We start from the raw sequence: 27,052 nt of genomic DNA, 5'->3' as shown, positions 1-27,052 counted from the left end.
TCACTGGAACTCAAAAATATATGTTTATGTTTTCAAGAATGTCCGGTACAGCCCGTTGAATAAAAGATTATTAAGTTTTTACAAAAACGCAATTTTCAAAAAAGGCCATCGATCGATTTTGATAAAAATTGCATTTTTGGATTCAGCTCACCGTCAGCTTTCGAATGGTATACATCGTTTCTTTTGAGCCTGAGATGACCTTCCGACGAACCGTGACCAGTCTACAGAGTACAGGGTTCGGCATCAGGCATGGCTACTTACAACCTGTATGTACGCTGTAGGAGCCTGTACTGTACCTACTCTGCCTTTTAGAGCCTCTCGCAGCCCTCAGAGACCAGCATGAGACTCTCAAACGTCTTTGGGGTCATTAATTAATAGGTGTCGGTCTCAGGTCTGCACTCTGCATCCCTCGACAAGCACCAATGTGGGGCACATGATACTGTTCCGCCGTGAACCCTTTTGACTTTTTCAGCTCTTTCAGCTATAGCTAGTGAGGTTTTGAGCCACGCCCAAGGCTATGTAAACCGCCACGCCCTTCGGACACCAACTTGGTATGACATTTTATGGATCTTCTTTGGGATGTCCTTGGCCCAATACCAGTACCTACTCTACTTTTGGCAGAATATGACCAGTGACCACCTGATAACTATTTTAAAATTGAACTGTAACATGATAAGTCCTAGTAAAACAAATATGGCATTGATTGGCAAGTTACTGAGTCGAAGAGAAAAAATGCAGTGTTTTATCGACTGGGTGGGTAGCGAAAACGGCGCATTTGCGACAAGTAGATGGCGTGACTTCGCGCGAGTGGGCCTCGTTTCATAAATTCGTACAGTGGCGTATGACGACTTTTCTTTTGCATTTTCAGTGATCTATCAATGCAAATTTATTATTGACGCCTTTCGCTTCTTAAATAGCTCATACTTACATGATGCACGCCTTTGTGACTCGCTGTTGCTTGCAACGGAATACAAATGAATGGACCAGGCGTAATTTACGAAGTCCATTTATGAAACGAGGTCGATGTCTGGCATTTTCTGTTGAGGCTCTTCATTTGACTGGAAGCGGGGTTCGGAGGAAGACTACTTGAAGATAGTTTGGTAAGAATTTCGGCAAAAATATTGTATGTTATTGGCAACACCTTACCTTAAATTTTTGCATTGTATTGACAGTACCATCACCAGTTTCCTTCACATTGATATAGCTCATTTTTGCATTTGCTTGCTAAATTAAGTTTTTGTTATGCAATCAGCCCCTGCCTCTATATTTGGTAGTTAAGTCTGTAATTTATTATCAAATTATTTTTCTGGAAAGTCTAATATTCCCCCTTGAGTCCTGAAATGATGGGTGCAGATATATTTTTAGTTTACAGGCCTTTTTCAGTTAAATTTTGCATGCTGATGATGCTTGCAGTTTGAATTGTTTACCTAATGCTGGCAAATGGTGAGGTCTTGCATGAGAAACATTGATTTATGCAGTTTTGGTGTTATGACCTTCCCTCAAAATATTTAAATTACCAACCAAAAAGGTAAGGGACATTTAAAAAAACAATAAGAATACCTTATTCTATGCTGTTTTCTTAGCTGCTCTCTTATTCAGTACCTGTTCTGTCCTATTTTACTGGACCTTTTATTCTGAATGCAATAGACTATTATGAATCCAGAATAGATGACCTTACGCTATTCTGTATTTTTATGTGTATTGCTGTTCTGTCTTTTGTTATATCTTTAATGTAGGTAGCTGATGTTTTTTTTTTAGAAAAGGTTTGGAAAACAAAAATGAATTGCTGCCATCATCTTAACATTTCACTCCTATGTCCATTTTCCCTTCAGAAAACCAGCATCTACAATGGCGGCCAAGGCTGTGTGCGTTCTTCGTGGAGATGTGGCTAGTGGAGTGGTCTACTTCGAGCAGGCAGTGAGTCTATATGTCTGACAGTTTTTTGCACCCTTTTTCTAATAATGCTTCAAACCTATTGTCTAAGAAACAACTTATTATGTTGAATGATGATTCAAATACTTGGGTTATCCTTAACACATGATAAATGAGCTTTCAAATATACTTTTATCAGTTTGTTCACTGCTTGATTTTCAATATTTATTTACATATGGCCAATCAATCATCATCCTATAATCAATATTTTGAATAATTTTAAGTCTAGTTTTTACCCAATCATTTTAATCTATTCCTTGCTATCAATTTTTGGATCCTGGCACTACTGATTAATGATACAATTGTATTCTGTATTCTGTATTTGTATTAGCTGACTACAAGCATTGTGGCCCATTTACAATGTCAGTCATTTGCTAAGATAGAAACCTAAGTATGCATTTAAAGCTCAGTGATTAAACAAACTTTGGAGAAAGTCCATTTCAAATCTTATTTGTCATTAAAAAATCCACTATTCCATAAAATGTCACATTATTGCTTTTGTGTCTCATCATCAAACACTCTTGACTGAAACCTGTATGTGGCCTGCGTATTTACAAATTGCAACCGAGCTCCGCCGTGGGGTAAGGTGGGCAGGGGTTTTCGCACTACGGCTGCGGTTGAACTACCGTCTGTGGTAGAAACTTCAGGATGATGGCGCGTTTCATACGAAATCTGGCGCAATGTTTATTTGCTTCTGAACTTGTATTGTTATTGCTGTGAACTCTTGAAGTGGGGGTGTTTCAATTACAGTTTGTGGATTATTTGGGTTTCTTGATATAAAAATCGAATAATATTATGAAACATTGTGTGGAAACTGCAAATACTGATATAATCAATTGCTTAGTTTGGGAATTGATACACATTTTGTAGAGGTTTGTCTGGCAAATCGTGTAACAAACTTCAAGCCTATCATGATCTGAAGCTGTTGTAACAAATCAAAATTGCTTTGATGTTCCATAGTACCTTGTTGGAAAGACTGGAGCATGGTTCAAGATGATGTGTAAAAATTCAAGATTTGTGCAAAAGCTTACGACTGAAGAGTGAAAACAGTTCTATATGATGGCTCAATCAAATGTGGAAATGGACGACAAAAGTAGAGTTTCAACATTCGAGCATGTGAGAATAACTTCAGAACTTCATAGTTCTTGTAGCATTGCATTCTTCTTTTGTACAGTTCTAGGTTTTGCTAGGGTATTTCAATTTCAATGTGTCAGTTGAGATATATGTGGATTGCGGACAAAATTTAGAATCATTGCATGGTAGATATGTACTTGTTCAGTAAAAAGGTATGTGATGAATGCGACGATAAAGTTTTTTTATGATTAAATATATGTTCATTGTTGTACCTACAAAAATGCAAGCTTACTAGCACCTAGTTATTGAATCAAATCGAAAGTATTTGCTATTAATGTAAATATGTACCTGCAAAGTATGTCAATAAATTTGTGTGATGTTGACCAGAGAGCTGTATCATCTGGGCATTTATGTTGCTTCTTACATTTGGTGTTAAGCATAGTAATTATGGATGAACTTTGTGCCAATATCTTCAATTCACAGTGTATGTAGCATGTCTACAGCCCTCACTGATCCTGCTATAGCTATAGGCATTTGACTCCAGCAAGACCAAGGGCATGAACTTCACAGTTGCGCAACCCTTTTCTTGTACCACCAGTCACTTTTTTTCCTTAAGGTGCACATGGCAGTGTACACAATAATGCACAGAGGGCCTACACAAAAACAGCATGATTAGTGTGCACTATGATGCACAGCATTGTACCCTGATCATTTGAATATTCTGGTCACTCAAGTCAGGAGACCATTTTTGAATGTCACATTTATTATACATCACTTGTCAAACAAGAGCATGATGACACACATTTTGACAAGCAATCATGGTAATATTCCAATCAATTGGACACCTCCCTAGGCATCATTTTCCAGGAAGGTACTTCTGCAGGTGTTGTGGTAGGTTAGGTTGAATTGGGTTAAGTTAGGTGAAGTAAGGCGGTTAGGATCAGGTCAGACTGTAAGACCTGGTCAGGTTGATTTTAATCTTTCATTCTAATTTGACATAGATACCTATTACCTATGTTTTTGCTCCAGACTGTACTTCATTAGGTAATGAGTTCATTTTGTTTTGTTTTTTATCTGTCTTGTTTTGTGTTTTTGTCCCTTATGTTTTGCCCCATAGGCAAGGGTGGAGCTTTTCCAGGGAAGGTGGTGCTGGTTGGGCAAAAAGCTGTCAAACCTGCAATGCTCGGTTGTTAAGTTAGATTATGTGCAACACTGAATCAATTCTTTTAATTACAGAACTAATATTTTGAATTACACAGACATTTCAAAGCTCCTCAATGCGAACAACATAGTGGTTTGCTAAGCAACGAAGTTCTACAAATAAGCAAAAGTTGGAGGGGCAGAACGCTATTTTTTCTCTGACAGCTTCGTAACTTGTTACGAAGGCACTAAAACTACTTCAGTACAGGGTGTAACGAAATTATCCGGACATCTATTTTTTGCCATATCTGTTTGCACAGTTTCCTCATACTTTCTGATGTTAGAAGTGGGAATATTGGATGAATACGTGCCTCTGCTATCGGTTTTCAACTCAGCAGTGACCTGACCTTGTCATGTGACTGTTGCTCTGAGTAGGAGTCGATTCACAGACGGGTTCACATGGTAGTTGTCGTCCAAGGCAGTTGCGAGAAAGGGATACAATCTCTCCTTTCGTGGTAAAATTGCATGGCGGCATCCACGGCGTCATGAGCCAGAAGCTGGTCTGCCAGCAGCTAGACATCAGCAGCAGCCAATTGCACATCTGCCTGAGGTGTAATAAGCTGGGACTTCGGTGGCAGACTCAGCCCGGTCGCGACCACAAAAGCCGCCCTTTGTCAAGTGGTGAGGAGAGTTGTCAGGATAGCGGCAAGGAAACGGCACCAATCAATCTGCAAATTGACTCGAATTCTTACCAAGTCAGATAATAAGAGATCCCATATCATGGTTTACCGCTACCCGCCCTTTAACTTGGTTCTAGTGCCCTTCAAACTGAAAAAGACAACGAAACTGACGGGAAAACAACCAGTTCACATCCTTTCGCCTCACGCCGGATCGCGTCCACTGGATGAAGAATGATAAGGGTGAGGTGGTCTGGTTGGATGGGTAGCCGTTCGAGCTGTTTTATCCTTTGAACCGTCAAATCGGCCATGTATGGGCGGCCAGCCGCTCGAACTTGCTGGCCTTCGCCGCCGTCAAACATCCGGACAATATCCAGAACTGGAGCATGTTCAGTTGCCTAGCGATCCTCCAATAGGACATAGTGTCACATAATACCACCATCAACGTCAAGTATTACCCCGGAGAAACATACTGGCTAATGAATAGTCGGAGGCGCTCAACCAGACGGTATAGGAGGGCTCGGTTTCTGAACGCGCACTGATGCCTGATTCAAGCCACGCTATCTTCATGCGGGGCGGCGCGCTACTTAAAAGTCCCTAAAAGAACGGGAAGTGATGCCGATAGAACCTTCAATCATTCTGGGCTAACGCTTATGACTTGGAAAAAGTCGCGATCCCAATTCAATTGAAAACCTGTGGGCTCTTGTTCAGCAGGTGACTGAAGAGACGCCCGCCACAAGCACCGCCCAACCGCAGGCACAGGTTTAGACGGCGTTGGTCCGCGTCAAAGCCAGTTTGCTGGAGAATCCATTGGCTGAAATGCTCCAAAACATTCGCCACTGTGTTTTTATGAAAGGTGGCTACATGCTCAGTCAAAATAAAAAGTACCAGAATGTGTTGCTTTTTAATAACAGCGGGAAGAAAGATGTCCGGATAATTTCGTTACACCCCTGTAATGTTCAAATGGTTGCTAAATTCGAAATCAGCTAAACAAAAACTAGCCTAGAAACATGTTAAACTCGAAAAAGTGAACCGGGGTCATCAAAGGTCATTGAGCTGACCTGACTTTCATGTGACACCCACCCTAATGCATGGGACGAGCATCATATCACATGTTTCAACGCTTGAAACCACTTAAAGACTGCAAACGCGCGGCTAATGCGAGCAGACATATCGCCGAATCGCGATTCGGGCCAAACATGGTCTCGAGAAACAGGTCACAGGTCAAAGGTCATTTGGGTCAGGGTCATGAAATTTTCAGGGTAGGAGTAAAATTGATAAAATCGGGGGTATTGAAAGTTTCGTCGCGATCGGACGGTTTTTACGCGAGTTACTCACGAAAAACCGATGGGGTCCGCTCAACGCCTCCCCCTATACGGGCGAGGGAAAAGCGCAACCAAAAAGGCAAAAATACGCACATGCGATAACCTATACTGCGAAAAAAAGGTGCATCATTTTTTAACGTCGCCGACAAATTGTAATTACCCCAAGCTCAGGCAGCTGTATGGTAGAAAATGCCCCAACTGAAATACACTACGGCGCAAATAAAATACCCTACGGCGGAGCTCGGTTGCAATTTGTAAATACGCATGTGGCCTCCTGCAGGGCTCTGACCAGCCAGTGAAGGTGACTGGCGAGGTGAAGGGACTCACCAAGGGCGACCATGGATTCCACGTGCACGAGTTCGGCGATGGCACCAACGGTACGATGGCCCAGAAGAGTGGAGATATGACTCATCGTTTCACCATTAAATCGTATTTACCAAGTATTTTCGGTGTGTGTCAACTAGTTACATCAACATGAATTTGCAGTCTGAGGTAGTAAAACTGCATTCCATAACACCAATGTCATATTTTATCTCCTCTCTTGCTCCCCATCTAAGCGTTTTCCGCCGACAGGCTGCGTTAGCGCCGGCCCGCACTACAACCCGTTTGGCAAGACGCATGGCGGGCCTGACGACGAGGTGCGTCATGTCGGCGACCTGGGTAACGTGACGGCGGGCGACGACGGCGTCGCCAAGGTGGACATCTCGGACAAGCTGCTGACGCTCTCCGGACCGCACAGCATCATCGGACGCACGCTGGTGGTAAGTGCCACGCGCGCCGGGGGTGGGGTTGGGAGTAGAGTTGCAAAGTTTTCCCAACGGGCTGCTACCGGCACCGCCCCGCCCCACAAAAATTTTCTGGGATACCGGCATGCTACCACGCCCCAAGCAAAAAAAACCGCCAAATTACCGGCATACCAAAAACCTGCATTCTTGATTCTGGCTTACCCATACATGAGATGCCACATTTTGGCAATTTCAGTAACCGACCCATCCAGCAGCCACCCATTGTCCAACCCAAGGCTATATAAACCGTCCAACCAAAACTACCAGCAGCCTGATGTTGGCTGAGTTCGCCCCACAAATACCACAATTTTGAAACTCAATTCCAGTCTATAGCTGTTAAAATATCACCTGTAATCTTAAAGGTATTGCCTAGAAAAAGCATTAACACATTCATCAAAAAAGCAAGGACAAAGAGAACTTGAATTACTGAAATGTGTTTCTGAAGACTGCACAATGAGCAGCAATCACATTTACCACAAACGTTCTTATTTTCCACATTCTCCTAAAATGTTGCAGGTACCAACCAAATAATGAACTATAGATAGTCACAGATCACAATATAAAAAAACTACAGATTCGGCCATGTTCCAAACTGAGGAAGCGAGATCAACATCAGCTTTTTCCTATCCACCAAGGCCATCCTATCCGCCATGGATTGCTGGCTCGTGAGTAAGATACGAATTACGAATCATGTAAAAATATGTGTTAATAACTCACTTGTCCTGGGAAGTCACCAAATAATATGTATAATTTATAAAAACGATATAATATCCTCCCCCATCTCAAACGCGGGAACAAACACAAGGTTATCAAGGATTTCGTCATTTTCGAAACAGATGCGCCATAACACAGTTTTTAACCAGCTGATTAAAAAACTGCAAAAAAAGGTTTTAGGACTGCAAACTTCTGCCTCGTGAATGATTTTATTGATAAAAATCATTCAACACGATATTGAATTCCAATGAAATCAACACTGTGAGTGTTATTCACTACAAGAAAATTGATTTCTCTTTAGTGATTCAACCAAAAGGGCATATGAATAAATATTACGTCATCAGCTTACATCCTTCTTTAGGGGACAGAGGATCTTAAAAGTCAATCCTTGGTTGCCTTTGCGCCACATTGCGCCACTTTGTATTCATTCCGTCTGCATGTTGTGTTTTCTTGTAAAGATAAGGCAAAATGCCAGTTTAATTCATTTTCATTTCATTTTGGGACCAAAGTTAGGCTCATGGCTACCTAACACCTGCCTTTTCAGCTGGATTTTCAGTGTCAAATTCTTTGTAGAATATCTCAGACCACATCTCAGGACTCAAGGCCAGTTTCCAAACAATGTGTTTTGTGTTGTTTTGATTCTGCCTTTTGCCTAGGGAATGTTGCCATGAACTTTTATTTATTTTAGTTATTGTATTATGCCCATTACCTACCATTAGACTTACTAATTGGTTGTGCTTTTGCAACATGAATGAGTATTCTTTGTCTTCCTTTGATAGACCACAGTAGATTCTTGACAATTGTAATAAAAGCCAAACCTGTGAAATGCTGAGGTTCATGTGTTACCCCTGTCCCCTACCCTTAGCCATGGAACTTCTACCACAAAATGTATTTTGCAGTGGCTAAGATTGCTGTTATTACAATTCAATAGCCTCTTAGTGTCCAAAGTTTGAATCATATGCTGATAATTTTTTTTGTGTGCAAAATCAAAAATACCGGCATGCTACCGGCAAGACATGCCAGATACCACGAAAAAACCTGCGGTAGTGAAAAATTACCGGCATGCCGGTAGTGCGGTAGGGAAATTTTGCAACTCTAGTTGGGAGGGATTGGAGTGAATGTTGGAGGCGGGAGGGGTGAAATGTGTTGTGGTGGTCGTAAGATTGGTGTGGTGAGGGTGGGCGAAGTCCGATGTGACAAAGGGAAAGAAGGAAGCTTCAGTTTGTAATGGTTGGGTGGTGGTGGGATTTTCTTGTGTCTGTTTGGTGGGCTTTAAGTAGATGGACGAGAGTTGAGGTTGAGGTGGATGGTCGTCATGTTGCATGAACGTTGTGCCTTTTTCTGTCCAGGATAGGTTGAACGGGTATTAAGCCCGGTTCCGACTACGGTCACTTCAGGCCCAATCAGGCCAGATCAGGCCCAATCATTCCCAAAAAGGCTGAAAAAGGCGTTCGGCCTGACGACATGCCAGTGCGAACCGGAGCGGCTGATCCGGCCTGAACTGGCCTGATCGGACCTTCAGGCCAGATCAGGCCGAAGTTAACTTCAAGTCAACTTTTTGGGCCTGATCGGGCCTGACGCTGCGCCCGCCATTTTGAATTTGCATTGGCGCACATGCTACATTTCACGGTAAACGTGTTTTTTGTGTCACTTCTGCGAAACGAAGGTACCATTTTTATTTTTGCAAATACACGCAAAAATAGATTCATCATGGATTAAGCACGAGACATTGCACATGATTTTTAGATGACTATTGTTGCCATTCATTTCGTCGGCATTTGGCATTTCATTCATTGAAGCCTACAGTTGTTACGGAAAATATGCCTAGCAGGTGGTAGTTGATTAGATTTCCAGTTAATTAAGAAAAACACGGCCTGATGGCAGTTGACAAGGAGCTCTTGATACATACTGTTGCAAAATACCCATGGCTGTACGATAAAAGTCACAGGTCATATAAGGATAACATTAAAAAAACTAATTCTTGGCACGAGATCTCCAAAAACCTGAAGATCACAGAAGATGAGGCAAAGAAAGTATGGACTGATTTACGGAACTCATACCGGAAGATCCACGCTCGGGTGAAGGCCGGGGCGCCGAGCGGGTCAGGAGCAACTGACGCCGCCAAACATCAAGGCTCCCGATGGTGGCTATACGAGTCAATGGACGCGGTGCTCAGCCAACACATCCAGCCCAGCCGGCAAGGTGGCGACAGCATAATGGTAGCCGCAAAGAAGGACGCCCCAAGATCGGCACTCGACGTCGATTCCTCTCAGAGTACCGAATTCAATTACAGCGCCAATGGTCAGCTGCTTGTGGAAGAAGCGGGCCCAAGCCTGCAAGCCCAAGCCCACGCAGGCAACCATGACTCACATGAGCCGTCGCTGCAATCACCGCACGAGGATGACAGCCAACTCTCTGAGCTGCAGCTCGAAAGGGACCACTCCCCGCCGTCGCCGCCGCTGCCACCCTCTGCTGAGATGCCGCAGTCGCTCCCGGCGGCGGCTGGCCGCAACTGCAACCAGTCGCCGTCGCCATCCGCCGCCGCACGTGGCCGACCTCCTGCCGCTGCCGACTCACGGACTCCTACCGGACCACGCGGTACAAAGCGAGCTCGCCAAGCGTCTCAAGAGGAATGGCAGGAGACCCTTGTTTCCTACTTGCGCACCAAGGAAGCTCGGCGGGACAAGACCGACATATTTGATGCCCTGGGAAAAATCGTGGCAGACCGAACTCGCCGCATGTCTCAGTGGAAAGCAAACCTAGCGCAGGTCAAAGTGATTGAGACGTTAAACATGATTGATGACATGTAGAGGCCATCTTTGACGGTTGGCTGTAGGTACTTGTTTTGTGTAATGCGCATTGCGTAGTGTGAACCACATGATTATCGCGTGTATTTTGCTTCTCACACTTTAGCAGGACATGCAGTTCGGCTATCAAATCTTAATATAACTGTTACGACTGGAACGTGCTTGTGTCAATCTTATTTGATAAAAATACAGCATTCGGCAGTGCACAAAGATCAGAGTCGAATAAAACTTCATACATTAAATATTAGCCCCCTACATGTGTCCAATGAAAAAACAAAAACAAAACAAAACAACGTCAGAGGCGGCAGCATCATTCACTCCCCATACACACACCACCCAGCACCCCGCTTATTCGGCCCAAGAGGGCCAGAGCTATAACGTCATGCGTTCAACGTGCCCTCGCATTTTCATATATTTACCCAATTTCCGGTGTTTCATGTCGCACAAACCGGACAGGATGAGATATTGGGACGATGGGCCCAGGACCAAACGGTTCGCCTATAAAAACACACACACAACCACGCCGACCAGCCGAAACGGCCTGATCAGGCCGAGCGTCCGACGCTCAACTTTGGCCTGAACGCCTGATTGGGCCTGATCTGGCCTGATCTGGCCTGATGTGGCCTGATGTGGCCTGAAGCAACCTCATAGTCGGAACCGGGCTTTACAGGACACTTTCAGGCTATGTATGCCATAGCTGGACGTGTGAATTCACGTCGTTTTGTTATGTTTGTGTGAAGCTCATTGTTGAGGAGGAAATGTGAGCAATATGTGCGCGAGTGCTGTCCACGCGCTAGAATAATTTCGAGTGAAAAATAAAGGAGAGCAGAGTTGTGAGAGACAACAGGAGGACAATATGTAGTGTTTTTTTACTTTAAGCATTTAAGTTAATTTGAAGCACAGTATTGTCAAACATTAAGTATTTAAGTTAAAATGAACACAACGCGAGGAGAATTATCACGGTAACATCTGGTGCATGTGACCACGGATTTAAGAATGAACGAGCCGAAGTTAAGAAGAAGGCGGAACGCTTACAAAGCCCGAGCTGCTAAGCTGAAGAGGGAAATTGAAGAGCTTTTGAGCAATGATGGAGAAAGAAGTGTCATCGAGCATAAATGTGATCAACTCAAGGAACAGCTGAAGACGATCAGGGAGGTCAGTGAGAACATTTGCGACATATTAGAGACGGACCAAGAAGCGGAGACTTTCATGGAGGATACGTACCAATTTACTGACGCCTGTGAAGACCTCATCATGACAGTCTCCAGGAAAAAGACCGAAAAGGACAAAGAACAGACAAAACAGGATGTGGAGGTCTCCGTTAAGGGCATCAAGCAACCCGAACTACCAGTGTTCGAGGGAGTCATCGCCAAGTTCGAAGACTGGGAGGTGGTTTTTGACGCGTTCATTGGAACCTCAAGGATTGATCCAAAGTTGAAGATGCTCTACCTAAAGAACAGCCTCTCTGGCGAAGCGTTGAAGCTCGTAGAGGGCTACAAACCATCTGAGATGGGCTATGCAAAGGCAAGAGAGGCCCTGACAGATAAGTACGGCGGAAAAACAAGACGGATCCGACATGGCCTCAATGACATTCGGCAGTTCTCCAACATCGCCGAGGGAGACACCAGGCGCCTGGAGCAGTATGCCGATAAAGTGAGCTGCCTTATCACTTTATTGAAGGAGAGTGGCTCAGTCGACGACTTATCAGATGTGTCGGCATACTACATCTTGGTGGCCGAAAAACTGCACCATTCGTACATAAAGAACTACCAAAGATGGCTGACAACCGCAGGCCAGGAAGACAACTTCGGTAACTTCGCCGAATGGCTATCAGAGGAAGCACGATGCGAGAAGAAAGCGAAGGAGATGGCGAGGACCGGAGACGAAACAAAACCAGGAAAACAGAAAACTGGTGGGAAAAGAACGTACGCTACGAACAGGATCAGCAAGCAGCATGAAAATGGTGAAGAGCAGACAGTTTGTGTGGCATGCAAAGCGCGTCATTTGCTACAGGATTGTGCAGAGTTCCAGAGCTGGAACGTTTCGAGAAGATATGGGCTGTGCAAGTCTGAGGGAACTTGTTTCAGATGCCTCAGTGGAAGACACCGCGGGACTAGTTGCAGGAAATTCCCAGGATGCACAGTTGATGGATGCAACGGCAGTCATCATACTCTCCTCCACGCTGAACGGCAGGAACAAGAGCAGCGGCAGAGAGCCATGAACCGAGACCAGCCTGCGAGGTGGCAGAATGCGGCTGATATAAACGAGTTTCATCCATCTAAGCAGACCAGTGGAGCCAGTGGCAGTGGTACTACGAGCAGGGCTACCAATCAGAGCTCAAGCTACAAGACAGCGACTGCAGAGCAAGAAGCCACACACGGGAAGATAGCCTTCCAGGTGGCACCAGTCTTGGTTCAACACAAGAACCGCTCGGTCGTTCTCAACGCTCTGCTCGATCCCTGCTCCGATGCCTCCTTCATTACTAAGACTGCTGCAGGCGAGCTGGGTTTCGATGGACCAGAAGAAGTGCTGCAGCTCAGCACAGTGAATGGAAAAGAAGACGTCAGCATGAAGACGGGGGATGTGCAGCTTTCAAGTCTGCACAGCGCCTATGAAGCAGAAATCAAAGTCCACGTGATTTCAAGTCTCGATGGTGCATCAGTGCGTACAAACTGGAACACGGTGAAGAGCCAGTGGCCGCACATGAAGACCGTACCATTTCCGAGAATGAGTGGCGGCAGTGTCGACATTCTGATCGGCCTCTGTGCGGTGACGACCCCGCTATTTGTGCCTCTGAAGACCGTGAAGGGCGCCGATTCCGACCCAGTGGCAGTTTTGACTCCCCTGGGGTGGACGGCATTCGGTGCGATAAAGAAGTTCGCCGAACATGGATCCTCTGCGCTGAAGATGAGGGAGAACATGTCGAACTTTTCCAGAACACTGAGGACGCACGTCTCAAAGACAACATGTAAAGAAGAAATCGAAGCAATCAAGTGCATGACTGACCTAGAGGTACTTGAAGTTAGAAAATCAGAAGAAAGTCTGATGTCACGTGAAGAGCAGGAAGCAACAAAGAAGGTTTCGAAGTCGCTGGTGTACAACGGTAGCCGCTATCAAGCAGCTGTGCCATGGAGGGATCAGTGTCGCTATTCGTTACTGCCCTGTGACCTTTTTTCTCCTCATGTTACCGTACCGTATTTGTTTTCCATCGTTACTGTGTTGTATCCTACCTTTCCTTTACGCCCCGTCATTTTATTTTACTCATGGCAGCCCATTTGGTAACCCCTGCATCCTTCACGAATATTTTTCCTAACCGCGCCGATTTCGCTTTGTTGTCGTATTTCGTTCTGAGTTCTGTCGCCACCGCCGCCGTGTGAGGTTGTGTACCGCCAGTGTGCTATCTGCTGCCACCACCGCCACCAATATAATTGAAGTGCTCATATATTCAAGCTTTTTTTAAGTCAAACCAGAGAGCCGGCCCTATTTATTTCATTTTGATTTTCAACATAGTCCTCCGGGCCGGATGACTTTTTGATTTCTGTTAAATTTGCTTCTTTGATGATTTGCTGATTGATTTTGACTGATCAAGACTGAGATTGACTTGTGAATTGTGTATATCAAGATGGAGAGTGAGGCACAGCTTAAACAGAAAAGGACTGTGGCTCGAGGTAAGGCAACCAGACTGATGAAAGAGCTTGCCGAATGTGATAATTCTCAAGAGGACGACCTTGCCTTGGCAATACACCACCTTGAGCAGCACGTTGATCTGATGACCGGGATCCAGGTGAGCCTGACAAAGCTGTCTGTGCCTGATGATACCTCGCATATTCAGGATATGCAGGATCAGATTTTCAAAGCTAAGCGTGTGCTTGCTCGTCTGGAAAGGAGCTCTGAGGTCTCTGTTGGAAGGGCTCAGTGTGTGCCGCCTTACCTGGGGGGAAAGCTGGACCTGAAGCTGCCCAAGTTCTGTGGGGATGTGGAAAAGTGGTCAGAGTTCTGGAGCCTGTTCTGTGTATCTGTCCATGACAACCCTGCTTATGCACCTGTCGAAAAGCTGGTGCACTTGAAGGCGCACCTCGTCGATCAGGCTGAGGTGGCTGTGCAGGGTCTTCCCATCACTGACCAGGGCTACTTGAAGGCTGTGGAGACCCTGAAGGAAAGGTTTGATCGCCCAGATTTGTGCATTAAGGTGCTGATGCAGAGATTGTTGTCCACCACCCCTGTGCACAGTGACAATGACTTGGTCCGCTTGCGCCGCATGATTGATGGGCTGGTTTCTGAGGTCAGGGCGCTGGAGACGATGAACGTGTTGCCTGACTCATATGCTGTCCTGCTGATGCCTGTGCTATTGTCGTGCATCCCTGAGTCATGGAAGATTGAGTGGCTGAGATGCAGTGCTGACTCATCTGATGAACTCACAGTCTTCCTGAAGTTCCTGCAGAAGGAGATGAGCATCAGGGAGGAGGCAGCTGCTCGGAGGAAGAGGATCACCAGTGAGCAGCCACCTACCGCAGTACCTGGGAAGCCAACAGTCAGCATGCTGAACGTGAGGCAGAAGAAGGGACCTGACTGGGTATGTCTGGCATGCGGAACGGGTAAGCATGGCCTGGCTGCGTGTTCGGCCTACCGCACCATGACTGTGCCTGTTCGCTGGGATGTTGTGCGCCAGGCTAAGCTCTGCTACCAGTGTCTTGGTCCCCATCTGCTGCGTGCTTGCCACAGCACCCGATGCCCATGGTGTGGTGGCCCGCATCACTCGTCATTGCACCCACCGCCAGGAGAGCATGCAGCCCTCATGCCTACTGAGAGATGTGTACCTGATCGCGGACCTCTGTCACCCCCTGCCGCTGCTGCTGTGTCTGAGAGTCGCATGCCTGATCGCAGACCATTGCCGCCCCCTGCTGCTGCTGGTACTTTTTCTGCCAACCAGGGACGGATGTGCATGGGCGTGCGGAGCCAGCAGCACTGCTACGTGCAGACGGCGCTCGTGGAGGTGGCTGGTCCTCGGGGCGTGCGTCTAGTACGCGCGCTGATTGACGGCGGGGCAGACGCCTCCTTCATCCGGGCTTCACTGGCTGACCAGCTGGGACTCGAGAAGGTCGGCCAGGGGACCTTCGCGTGCGTCGGATTCAAGGAGAGAGTTGAGGAGGCTCACCAGTACGACCAAGTAAGCGCGCGGCTCACTGGATACCAGAAAGGTGAGGCCGAGCTTGTGTTCTGGAGAACTGATAAGCTGTGCGCGCCCGTGGGAGCTCCACCACCCATTCAGTCTCTGCCCCCAAGTGTAGAGCTTGCTGATGACTTCCGTGACGGACCTGTTGATGTTCTAATTGGGTGTGATCAGCTGTACAAGGTGGTGTTGTGGAACCAGGTGGAGGTGAATCCTGGCCTCCGCCTGGTGGAGACTGTGTTCGGGTATGTGCTCCACGGACAGTCCCCAGGCCAGCAGACGACCCGGCAGCGGCACGCCTACCGCTGTCAGCTGGTTGACGTCGAGCGAATGTGGACGCTGGACGCTGTGGGAGTCGCCGCAGAGGAGACCGCCGAGAGAGACCCACCTGTACCGACTTGGAACGCCACCGAGAACAGGTATGAGATGGGGCTAGTATGGAAGTCCGACCAGCGCCCAGTGTCTAACCTGATGTTATCGAAGACCCGGACTCACCGTATGACAGAGAAGTTGAATGTTGAACAGTTCCAGGAGTACGATGACCACCTGCATCAGCTGCTGGAAGACGCTGTCATCGAGCCCGCGCTGCCGAGTCCGCCATCAGAGTTCATCTTACCGCACCGAGGACTGCACCGCAACGGCAAACTGCGAGTGGTGTTCGATGGATCAGCGCCAGACGGTGCAGGTATGAGCCTGAACTCCTACCTTGAGCCGGGAGAGAACCTGCTGCATCGTTTACCAGCTGTGCTACTTAACTTCCGTTCAGGAGCCGTGGGTTGTCAGACGGACATTCGTGCAGCTTTCCATCAGATTGTACTCACTGAGGAGGACCGTCAGTTCGTGCAGCTGCTGTGGGCGGGCCAGCGGCTGAGGTTTCGCAGGGTCCCGTTTGGACTCACCTGTTCGCCCTACATGCTGCTGTGCACTATCGCTGAGCACGTCCGCCGGTGTCTGCGCGATGAACCTGTTCTGTTGCAGAAGGTTCAGGATTCCGTCTACATGGACGACATGTGCCCGTCCTTCAGTACGAGGGCGGAGGCGGAGGTCGGACTGACGAAGATGGGTGACGTCTTCAGCGAGGCCTCCATGGATCTTCACAATACCAGGATGTCTGGTGACGACACTGAGGACGAGAAGGTGCTCGGCCTACTGTGGAGCACAAGATCGGATCGTCTGGCCGTGACCGTGCCACAGGTGACCTGCCCTGGCACCCGGACTGAGCTGCTATCTGCTGTGAGTAGACCGTTTGATCCGCTCGGCGTGGTGACGCCGTGGCTGATCTGGGGGAAGGCCCTGTTTCAACGTACCTGGCTTGACGCTCAATGCACATGGGATAGTCCCCTGAGTGGGGAGCTGCAGACCGAGGTCCGAGCCTGGTGGAGAGACTCGCCGGGGAGGGTGATCTGGTTCCCTCGCCTAGCCGGAGCGCGTGACGATCAGTCCGGAGCGACTTTTCACGTGTTTTGTGACGCGTCTCGGACCGCCTACTGCGCGGTGGTGTATGTGGTCCAGGGTGGGGAGCCTGCCCTGGTGATGTCGAAGAGTAGGCTGGCCCCCCTGTCTCCACATCTAACGATCCCCAGGCTGGAGCTGATGGCCGCTGTTGTTGGAGCCAGGTTGATGGACTTCATCAAGAACGCGCTGCATCTGGAGAGCGCAACAGTCACCTACTGGTCCGACTCGACCGACGTGCTTCACTGGCTCAACCGGAGGCGGCCTCTCAAGATGTTCGTGGAGAACCGGGTGAAGACTGTGCTTCAGTTGACGACCGCCGACCAGTGGAGGTACGTCAGAGGCTCTGATAACCCCGCTGACATAGGCACGAGAGGGGTAACGCTGACCTCACTCATCGCCTGTGACAAGTGGTGGAAGGGTCCACCATTTGATTTGAGTCCGCCTGACTATGATGCCTCGTCAGTGCTACTGACACCTCCCTCAGCAGAAGCCGAAGCAGAGACGAGGCCCGAGGTCAGACGTCAGATCGTGGCCGTGAGACGAGAGTGTGGCCCTGATCCGATTCCAGACGTCATGCGTGGACCGTTTGATGTGACTCGGTGTTCTCATCTCAAGCAGGCAGTGAACCGCACCGCGTGGATTCTTCGTTTCGCGCACAACGCCAGGCACCAGCGCACTGAGAGGAGGAGTGGAGCGCTGTCACCCGAGGAGCGCCGGGAGGCGCTGCGGTTCTGGATCCGGGTCTCGCAGAGTGCCGCCTACGCGCCGGAGCTGGAGGCGCTGACGGCTGGCGCGCCGCTGCCACCCAACTCGCGACTCGAGAAGGTCAGACCTCGTCTAAACGCAGATGGTGTCCTGGAAGCTGTCACGCGAACTCACGAACCTGCTCTGATCATTCTGCCTGAGTTTGCCCATCTGACCACCTTGATAGTGGATGATGCACACCGTAAATCGTTTCACCAGGGTACCCGCACCACACTGGCACTGCTGTCTGGTGAATACTGTGTGAGGAGACGAACTGTTCATCGTGTAGTCAGTACATGCTTCAGGTGCCGGAGGTACCGAGGTGCGCCGTACCGGTCAGCTGATGGCGCGCTGCCCCTGTTCAGGACGGAGCCCAGCCGTCCGTTCAGCCGGGTCGGTGTGGACTTTTTCGGTCCGATGTACGTCAAGGGCGGCGACAAGGTATGGGTACTGCTGCTGACCTGTGCCTCGTCGCGAGCTGTGCATCTCGAACTGTGTAAGACTCAGAATGTCGCTGACGTCAAGTTGGCTTTGCGCCGCTTCTTTGCGCTACGTGGCACCCCATCGCTAGTTGTGAGTGACAATGCCAGAACGTTTCATGCCCTGCTCGGGCACCTACCTGCAGCTGTGACCTGGCGCTTTGTACCCGAGGCGGCGCCCTGGTGGGGCGGCTTCTGGGAACGTTTGGTCGGGATAACCAAGAAGTCCCTGCGCATTACCCTGCACCAGTGTTATCTTACCCATGAGGAGTTGGCAGTCACCCTGTATGAGTTGGCGTTACAACTGAACTTCCGACCTCTCACCCCAGGTGACGACGACGTGCTGACGCCCGCGCACCTGTTGTTCGGGGTCACGTCCATCCGTGGCGTGCTCTCTCCGTCTGGCCACGAGCTGGACAGCCTGAGTCGGCGCTGGCGGCACCAGCGGCTGGTCAGCGAGCACCTGGTTCAGCGATGGACCAAAGAGTACCTGCAGGCTCTACGCACGTGGAGCTTCTCTCGGCGCGGCCGTCCGGTTCGGCTGCCCGAGGTCGGAGAGATTGTGCTGGTGCACGCGGAAGGTCCGCGTGGTCGCTGGCCTCTGGCGCGCGTGGTGTCCCTCCTGTCTGGAGCGGACGGCCGCGCTCGCGCGGCGAGTATCGTGCTAAGAGGGCGACTTACCCGCCGCCCGATTAACAAACTGTTGAGACTAGAGGCGTCGGAGTGAAGTGAGCGTCGGCGAGGCGAGTGCCGAAAAAGTGACTGTGTGCCGAGTGAGGAGAGACTTTTCGAAGTGACGGCTCACTTCGAAAGTGGGGAGTATGTCGCTATTCGTTACTGCCCTGTGACCTTTTTTCTCCTCATGTTACCGTACCGTATTTGTTTTCCATCGTTACTGTGTTGTATCCTACCTTTCCTTTACGCCCCGTCATTTTATTTTACTCATGGCAGCCCATTTGGTAACCCCTGCATCCTTCACGAATATTTTTCCTAACCGCGCCGATTTCGCTTTGTTGTCGTATTTCGTTCTGAGTTCTGTCGCCACCGCCGCCGTGTGAGGTTGTGTACCGCCAGTGTGCTATCTGCTGCCACCACCGCCACCAATATAATTGAAGTGCTCATATATTCAAGCTTTTTTAAGTCAAACCAGAGAGCCGGCCCTATTTATTTCATTTTGATTTTCAACAATCAGGAACCTCAGCTGGTCAGCAACTATGAAGCAGCGATGCAGCGTCTTGTTCGACTTGAGCAGTCCTTGAAGCGACTTGGAGGCGACCTGCCTGCCAGGTATGGTGCGATTCTTGAAGAGTACGTCAAGAAGGGCTACATGAGCAAAATCCTCGCATCCAAAAGAGAGCACAGTGGTGAAAAAGAGTGGTTTTTACCACACTTTCCAGTCGTCCGAGAAGAAAAGGAGTCGACAAAGGTCCGAATAGTGTATGATGCAGCTGCAAAGTATCAGGGAGTGAGCCTGAATTCACAGCTTCTCCCAGGGCCGTCTCTTTATACTGACCTGGTCGAGACACTGCTCGGATTTAGACTGCATCGCATCGCACTGATCGGTGACGTCTGCGAGATGTTCTTGCAGGTCGAGCTGGCTCCGGATGACCGCAAGTATCACCGAGTACTGTGGAGAAACATGAAGGACGAGGAACCCACCGTATACGAGTCAAACAGATGGCTGTTTGGAAACGCGGCCGCTCCATTCGTCGCACAGTTCGTGCTAAAAGAAAACGCCAAGAAGCACGCCAGCGCGTTTCCGCTGGGCTCTGAGGTGCTACTGAAGCATTTCTACATGGATGACGGCATCCAGTCCTTCCGAACCGAACACGAGGCTGTAAAGGCGAGAGAGCAGGTCAGTACCATTTTGGAAGATGGTGGCATGAAGATCAAGAAATGGATGTCTAACAATGCGAGTGTGCTGAAGGCCATCCCCATCGAAGACAGAGCAGTCAGCTCTCAGCACTTCTTCGAAGATCAAGGCTCGGTACCAACCAAGACGCTTGGAGTAGTCTGGTCAGCAGACGAAGATCGCCTGTCCATAGACACGTCAAAGCGAGGAGGCCTCTGCGGAGAACTGACCAAAAGAGCGTGCCTCAGGGAAATGGCATCCGTCTTCGATCCGCTCGGTCTGTTCGTGCCGCTCACCATTCGAGCGAAGATGCTGTTTCAGCAGACGTGGAACAGCGGAGTAGACTGGGATGACGCCTTGCCAAGTGACCAGCAGCTGAAGTGGCGTGAGTGGTTTAAAGATATACTGCAGCTCAGCAGCCTTTCAGTGCCAAGATGTATTCATCCTTTCCCAGACGCTACCCTCAAGGAGATTCACGTCTTCTGTGACGCCTCGGAGAAGGCCTACGGCACCGCTATTTACGTCGTCTCCGAATGTGAAGGTAAACGAGCTTCTCAGCTCGCGCTGGCTCGCGCTCGGGTAGCGCCACGAGGGAAGATCCAAACTATTCCAAGACTGGAGCTCATGGGCGCCCTGCTAGGATTGAGGCTTGTGAAGACGCTGTGCACAGCAATGAACAAGACACTAGAAGAGGTGCACTTTTGGTCCGATTCGATGGACGTGCTGTGCTGGATTCGGAATGAGGTTCGCTGTTTTCAGCCGTTTGTCGCCCACAGGATATCAGAGATCTGTGAGGTGACGTCACCTGAACAGTGGCAGCACGTGTCGGGGACAGACAACCCGGCAGATGCGCCTACCAGAGGCTTAAGTTTTAGTGAGCTGAAAGAGAGTCGGCTCTGGATGGAAGGGCCCAAGTTTCTGCTAGAAGACAGTAACGAGTGGCCACCGAAGAAGAATTTTCAAGCGGAGCAGTTCGACAAGTCTGAGTTTAAGAAGGACCAGAAAAGCACATTTGCTGTGAGAGCTCAGTCAGGTCCCAGCTGCCGACTTCTCAACCCGGAGGACTTCTCAAGCTGGACAAGGCTTTTGAGAGTCACAGCCTGGGTGCGGAGATTCGTGAAAGTTCTGCGGAGGGAAACTGCGAACAGAACTCAACTGGACAAGGAATTGAAGCCAGAGGAGATACTGGAAGCAGAGAAGTTCTGGGTGCGTCAGGCTCAAAAGGACTCGTTCCCAGAAGAAAGAGAGCAGCTCGAACGAGCGGCGACGACCGGCACAACGGCACGGAAAGCCTGCCGGCGAAGCAGTGTGAAACAGTTGAGTCCATTTCTGGATGAAGATGGACTCATCCGAGTGGGTGGTCGACTGCAGCGATCGGATCTGAGCTTCGAGACGAAACATCCGATGCTGCTACCGAAGAACCACATCATCAGCAAGCTGGTGATTCAGCATCTTCATGTGAAGGCTGAACATGGCATGGGCATTGAGCACACTCTGGCTGACCTCAGAATGCGATTCTGGATCCCTGCAGCGAGAGAGATGATAAAGTCCTGCTCCCGAAAGTGCGTCACATGTCAGAAGCTCACAAACAAGCCCGAGGAACAAGAGATGGCACCGCTGACGACGTCACAAGTACAGTCAGGTGGTCTGCGAGCCTTCGAGGTATGTGCAGTGGACTACGCTGGCCCGTTCCGGACCAAGCAGGGACGAGGGAAGGTGCGACAGAAGCGCTACTTATGCATCTTCGTGTGCCTGCGAACAAAGGCGGTTCATCTGGAGATGGCGTACTCACTGGACACCGCCAGCTTCCTGCGCGCCCTGATGCGATTCATGTCGCGCCGCGGCTGTCCAGCAGAGATACGATCAGACAATGGGAGAAACTTCGTGAGGGCCGCGAAAGAACTGAAGAAGGAGGTCCAGGAGCTGGATGGCGAAGAAATTCAAAGAGAGCTGTCGCAGCATCAAACGAAGTGGACTTTCAGTCCACCTGGAGCACCTCACTTCAATGGGGTTTGTGAGGCGCTCGTGAAGGTAGCCAAGAAAGCACTGACGAAGACGTTAGAACGAGCGGATCTCACCGATGAAGAGCTGCAAACAGCCTTCTGCAAGGCTGAAGGACTTCTGAACTCACGGCCCCTTACAGCCGTCTCTTCCGATCCCAACGATCGGCCGCCGCTGACACCGGGAGACTTCATCACGGGACCGTCGAGAGTCGAGATGGCTTCCTCAGCAGGCAACGAGGGATGCAGTCTGCGACAGCGCTGGCGACGCTTACAGCAGCTCAACACAGAGTTTTGGCGTCGCTGGTTGCGTGAGTACCTGCCGACTCTGCAGGTGCGGCAAAAGTGGACCGAAGCTCGACAGAATCTGAGGGAAGGAGAAGTTGTCTTACTTCTCGACCCGAGCGCACCTCGAGGAAACTGGCCGATGGCGAGGGTGGAGAGGACGTATCCTGGCTCAGACGGCCTGGTCAGAGTGGTGGATGTGAGAACGCCAAAGGGGCTTCTGAAGAGACCAGTCACCAAGATCATTCGGCTGGAGATGGAGCAGTGACTTGCTCCAAAAGACGATGGGGTGAAGTTCTGAATGACATGAGGGGGTCATTCAGGGTCGGGGGAGATGTTGAGGAGGAAATGTGAGCAATATGTGCGCGAGTGCTGTCCACGCGCTAGAATAATTTCGAGTGAAAAATAAAGGAGAGCAGAGTTGTGAGAGACAACAGGAGGACAATATGTAGTGTTTTTTACTTTAACCCTCGCCGGACCTATTGGTTTTCTACATACGCGCCGGCCGAGGGGGGGGGGGCGGGTACGACCCCCCCCCCTCGCCGTTTCGCCCCTGGTGGAGCTAGCGCGTCGCGGAAAAAACGAGCGTGTGCGCCGTTACGAGACGCAGAGATTGGTACCCGATTTTAAGGTCCTAGGTCAACCGGTGACCTCTGAGGTCAGGTCAAGTGCCCCAAGGTACGGTTCAGTTTTTGGTGAATAACTTCGCAAAAAACGGACGCAGAGCGCCGATTTTGGCAGCATCGTGTTCGTCTCGCTCAGGCGCGTCGAATGATATGCTTTTTGTCCGGGTCAGGTCAACTTGGGGTGTTGACCTCAGGTCAAGGTCAGGTCAGCACCCCCAGGTCACGAAGTTGGTCGAAAGGGGTCATGTCGCATATCATTCGATTCGGCAGGTCTTCCTGAGTCCATTGGTGGCTTTCCCGACTCGCTGGCTCAATTTGATCAAGAGTTATTGACGAAAAACTAATATGACCTTGATGACGTCAAAAATGACGTCACGCAAGGTCAACATTGCAAAAGTGACGCATCTAACCTTGCAAGGAGTGCATAAAATCACGATTCTGTGTGCTTGAGATAGTTGGAGATCGTTCCCGGCGCCAGAATAGCAGTTTGAATTTTTTCCCATTGACTTATAATGGTGAGGTCACGAAAATGACCTGACCTCATATGACCTTTAGGAAAAATCCGAGATATACAAGTTGTGGGACTCATAATGGATACTAGATCCTGCAAGTTTCATTTCCCTGTGACATCTCCTCTGGCAGTGAGGGCGTTGCGAAGTTGCGACATCTGAAGACCGTGCAGAGGTTCACTTATGACGTCATAGGTCAGTGACCTGACCTGACCCAAAAATGCGGTTGGTGTCAAAAGATGCGGCTTGGATCAAAGGTCAGGTATGCCTAGTTTCAGCTCTCTATCGCCAGCGTGTTCGGAGCTATCGCGAAAAAACCCTATGGGGGGGGCGGCACCCGCCCCCCCCCCCCTCGGCCGGCGAGGGTTAAGCATTTAAGTTAATTTGAAGCACAGTATTGTCAAACATTAAGTATTTAAGTTAAAATGAACACAACGCGAGGAGAATTATCACGGTAACACTCATTTCAAGTTCTTCAAGTCATGGAATCGTGATTTCAACTAGCTGAAAACAGTGACTTGGCAGAGTCGCATCATTACAGTTTCCATGATTTGAGATGTGCGTGGATGACTTCTCACTACCTCAAAGTCATTTTAGCAGTCATTTTGGCAGGTAGCTCAGATTACTTGTCAGGATGATTTGCAAAAATATTTAAGACGCAGTGTAACCATTGCCGTTATTTTTGGTTCACATGGGGCAGTAGATCCATACGCAACGCTCGTATCTTTACATAACCCCAGAGAACTATTACCTGCTTAGTCTTTAGCTATCGACCGTTTTTATAGCGGCTCTACACCGTTTTGCGTTACGTACGTCTGTTCCGCGGCGTGCCGGGTGATGGGTAACGACAAACCCTCAGCTGAAGTCTAGCAGAACCCAGACGCCGTTAACGTAACTGCCGCCATCATGTATGCTCCTGGCGTCCGTTGAGTGTGCCCAGGTGCCGCATGCACCTGAACGAAACGGCCAATGACGCTCTTCGTCACACGTGCGGCTCTTTTGTCGTCTGTGGTCGACCGTGCACACTGAGCACATTGACTCGCCCCCGGTCGCGGCGCCGGCTGGAACCTGCTCCCCCCCCCCTCCCCCGGTGTGACCTTCAGTCTGTGTATTGCTCACTTGCCGGTGACCTCCAAAGCCAGGCGACTGGGCCGCGGTGAGCCGGCGGTTTGTTCCCGCTCCGAGCCCGGCGCAGGTAGAGCTGCAACTTTTGTCGCCGCACCGGAGCCAGTAATATGAGATGAAAGTCAATAAGGCCATAACTGCGGTAGTTATCAATTTTATATACCTATTGTATAAATGATCCTACGCTCCAGAATACTAGCAGATTATTCCTTCCTGTTTATTCCCTCCTCATGATCTCCCCATGACCACACCGGACGAACGTCATTGCAGCCATTGAAGGGCTTCCCCCGGTGTCTGAAATCGATCACGTCCCGGGGTTTCCAGCCAGCAGCTGTGACTACATCTCCCCTCTGGTCTGGCTGTTTCTGACCGCAGTTGGACCCCCGGCCGTGCTTGGGGCGGACGTCAGTCTTAATCGGGAACGGTCGATGGATGTCATTGATCGTGCGGAAAATGGCGCTCAGATGCCCTGCACGGGAGGATATTTCTCATTCTGACGGCTGGACCGAATTTTAGACGGGAAGTAGGAAGATTTATTTCGAATTCGTAGTCTCCCGGACGACAAAGATTATACGGCGTCCGGCCAATGCCGTTCAAGGTCGGCGGGGGCTGGGCTGCGGTTATCGAACGGGATTGGCCGGACGACGTAGAATGTTGTTCGTCCGGGGAGACTGCGAACACTTTTTGTGTGAAACGCTACTTTTCGTTTATGACGTTACATGAAGCTGGGATTGCAGTGAAATGTCTCTGTGCATGCTGATTATTTTTGCGGGACGTGTTGTGGTCCATATTGGATCGAAAGTAAGGACTATTTCAGCTGATTGATATCCTCATGTTTTATGGGCTTGATAGCTAATTAACCTCCAACTAGCAGCCAGTCATGCTTCGAAGTTCGTTTGTATTCAATGCGTCTTTCGACCTGTCGTTTGCTTGTCATGTGGCGTCTATTTAGTGACTAAAACAAGATTCTCTGGGCAGTCATGGGGCCGTGCTTTCTCTCACCACCTCCAAAGTCCACGAGTCCAACCGCCGGTCACCGGTGCTTTCATTCGTTTAGCCACGGATCTTAGGTGATCCGTGGTTTAGCGAACTGTGTTCTGCGTCGTAACCATGACAACCGGTTCTGCTTCTACCACCCTTGTCATCTTTGCGCCCGGGGGCGGTGCACTGAGCGTACTCGGCACGGTCCGTAGTTTGGAGTGTTATTGGCGGCCGACTGTCGTGACCACAGTGGGGTGCGGCGCGTCCTGTGTCCTAGATGCTCGTGACGAGAGGTGTGGGAATGGAGAAATGTGGACCCAATGAGTATGACTGGCTCCTCGTCTGTTGGTGCTGTTTGGTGAATGCATGCTTCATTTTATTCCATTTAGTACTTAGTTTTTGTTTAAACTTGCCTACCGACGGCGGTTTCTTTTCCTCCGATGCATTTACCCGACCATTTGAAACTACTGTGGGCTTATGTCAAATGTCCTCTTGTCTTGTATCCACATTGATGTTGACCACGTGATCGCCCCCTCCCCCAGGGGTACTGCCCTCTCTCAGCGCCACCTGACCTCGCCCCCCCCCCCCTCCCGCAGTGCCACGCGGACGTCGATGACCTGGGTAAGGGCGGTCACGAGCTGAGCAGCACCACCGGTAACGCCGGCGCCCGCGTCTGCTGCGGCGTCATCGGCATCGCCAAACTGTGAGCGCGCCACTGCCGGGCGGCTGTGAGGTGACGTCATCGGACGTCACACCGGCTGAGTGACGTCACACACACACACTTGTTCAGAGGCGGCGCGGCAGAGTCGTGACTGCCATCAATGTACCCGCCTGTATGTTTGTATCGCTGTACCGTGCGGTCCACAGGGTTTGGACGCTCGCAGAGCGGCACGCGGAAACGTTTTCTGAGGATTGTATTGGCGGTCGGAGTGAGACGGAATGACGCAAGTACAGAAATCGATCACTTACTCTTCAGCTGAGAGCTGACAGCGGTTGTTCGTGAGCACAGTACTACATGTGCTGAACAGAGAAATACACGTACTCTAAACTAACTAGTCGTTAGTTTTTGTCACCTTGCTGGTGCTTAGCGGCTCGGAAATGCAGGGGAAAGGAGTTGAATAAGCGCACTGGTAGAGGCTTAGCGTTGTTAAAATGATGTGCCCACCCATTTTAGATAACCGCGCGCGCCGCTAGTCAAGAACGGTTTCGTGACAGGACTCGGCCAGCAAACTGATCAATGCATTGATCAATCCGTAGCGCAGTCGCTCTGTAGCGCAAATGATAGGTAAGGTCAATCGTGGTGGGATCACGCTTTCAATATGTGACTGAGCATTATATAACACGTATGATCGTGAAAAGCCAGCAGACAGTC

At 49.6% G+C, this 27,052-nt stretch overlaps 3 protein-coding genes across 4 annotated transcripts; all 3 read left to right on the top strand.

The window, feature by feature from the left end:
• Positions 1–812: 812 nt before the first annotated feature.
• LOC122375898 (superoxide dismutase [Cu-Zn]-like) lies at positions 813–26,735 on the top strand. The gene is made up of 6 exons (XM_043355472.1): positions 813–829; positions 1,046–1,100; positions 1,833–1,917; positions 6,429–6,525; positions 6,722–6,909; positions 26,277–26,735. The coding sequence occupies exons 3-6, from the start codon at positions 1,849–1,851 to the stop codon at positions 26,385–26,387; spliced, it is 465 nt and encodes a 154-aa protein (XP_043211407.1). The 5' UTR covers positions 813–829; positions 1,046–1,100; positions 1,833–1,848; the 3' UTR covers positions 26,388–26,735.
• Positions 9,428–10,742, top strand: LOC122375897 (transcription factor Adf-1-like). Its single transcript, XM_043355471.1, has one exon. It carries the CDS (start codon positions 9,525–9,527, stop codon positions 10,455–10,457), a length of 933 nt encoding a protein of 310 aa, XP_043211406.1. The 5' UTR covers positions 9,428–9,524; the 3' UTR covers positions 10,458–10,742.
• Positions 15,037–19,428, top strand: LOC122375896. 2 transcript variants are annotated; one of them, XM_043355468.1, is made up of 2 exons: positions 15,037–18,264; positions 18,632–19,428. In XM_043355468.1, exons 1-2 carry the CDS (start codon positions 15,088–15,090, stop codon positions 18,647–18,649), a joined length of 3,195 nt encoding a protein of 1,064 aa, XP_043211403.1. In that variant the 5' UTR covers positions 15,037–15,087; the 3' UTR covers positions 18,650–19,428. The 2 variants fall into 2 exon arrangements, with proteins under 2 accessions (XP_043211403.1, XP_043211404.1); XM_043355469.1 differs by lacking the exon at positions 18,632–19,428 and having other exon boundaries at positions 15,037–17,408; positions 17,698–17,809.
• Positions 26,736–27,052: the final 317 nt, after the last annotated feature.

This window comes from Amphibalanus amphitrite, unplaced genomic scaffold, assembly GCF_019059575.1.
Source record: "Amphibalanus amphitrite isolate SeventyFive unplaced genomic scaffold, NRLGWU_Aamphi_draft 001951F_arrow, whole genome shotgun sequence".
Taxonomy (NCBI): Eukaryota; Metazoa; Arthropoda; class Thecostraca; order Balanomorpha; family Balanidae; genus Amphibalanus; species Amphibalanus amphitrite.
The sequence above is the reverse complement of the archived record's forward strand: the minus strand, read 5'-3'. Positions and strand labels throughout refer to the sequence as shown.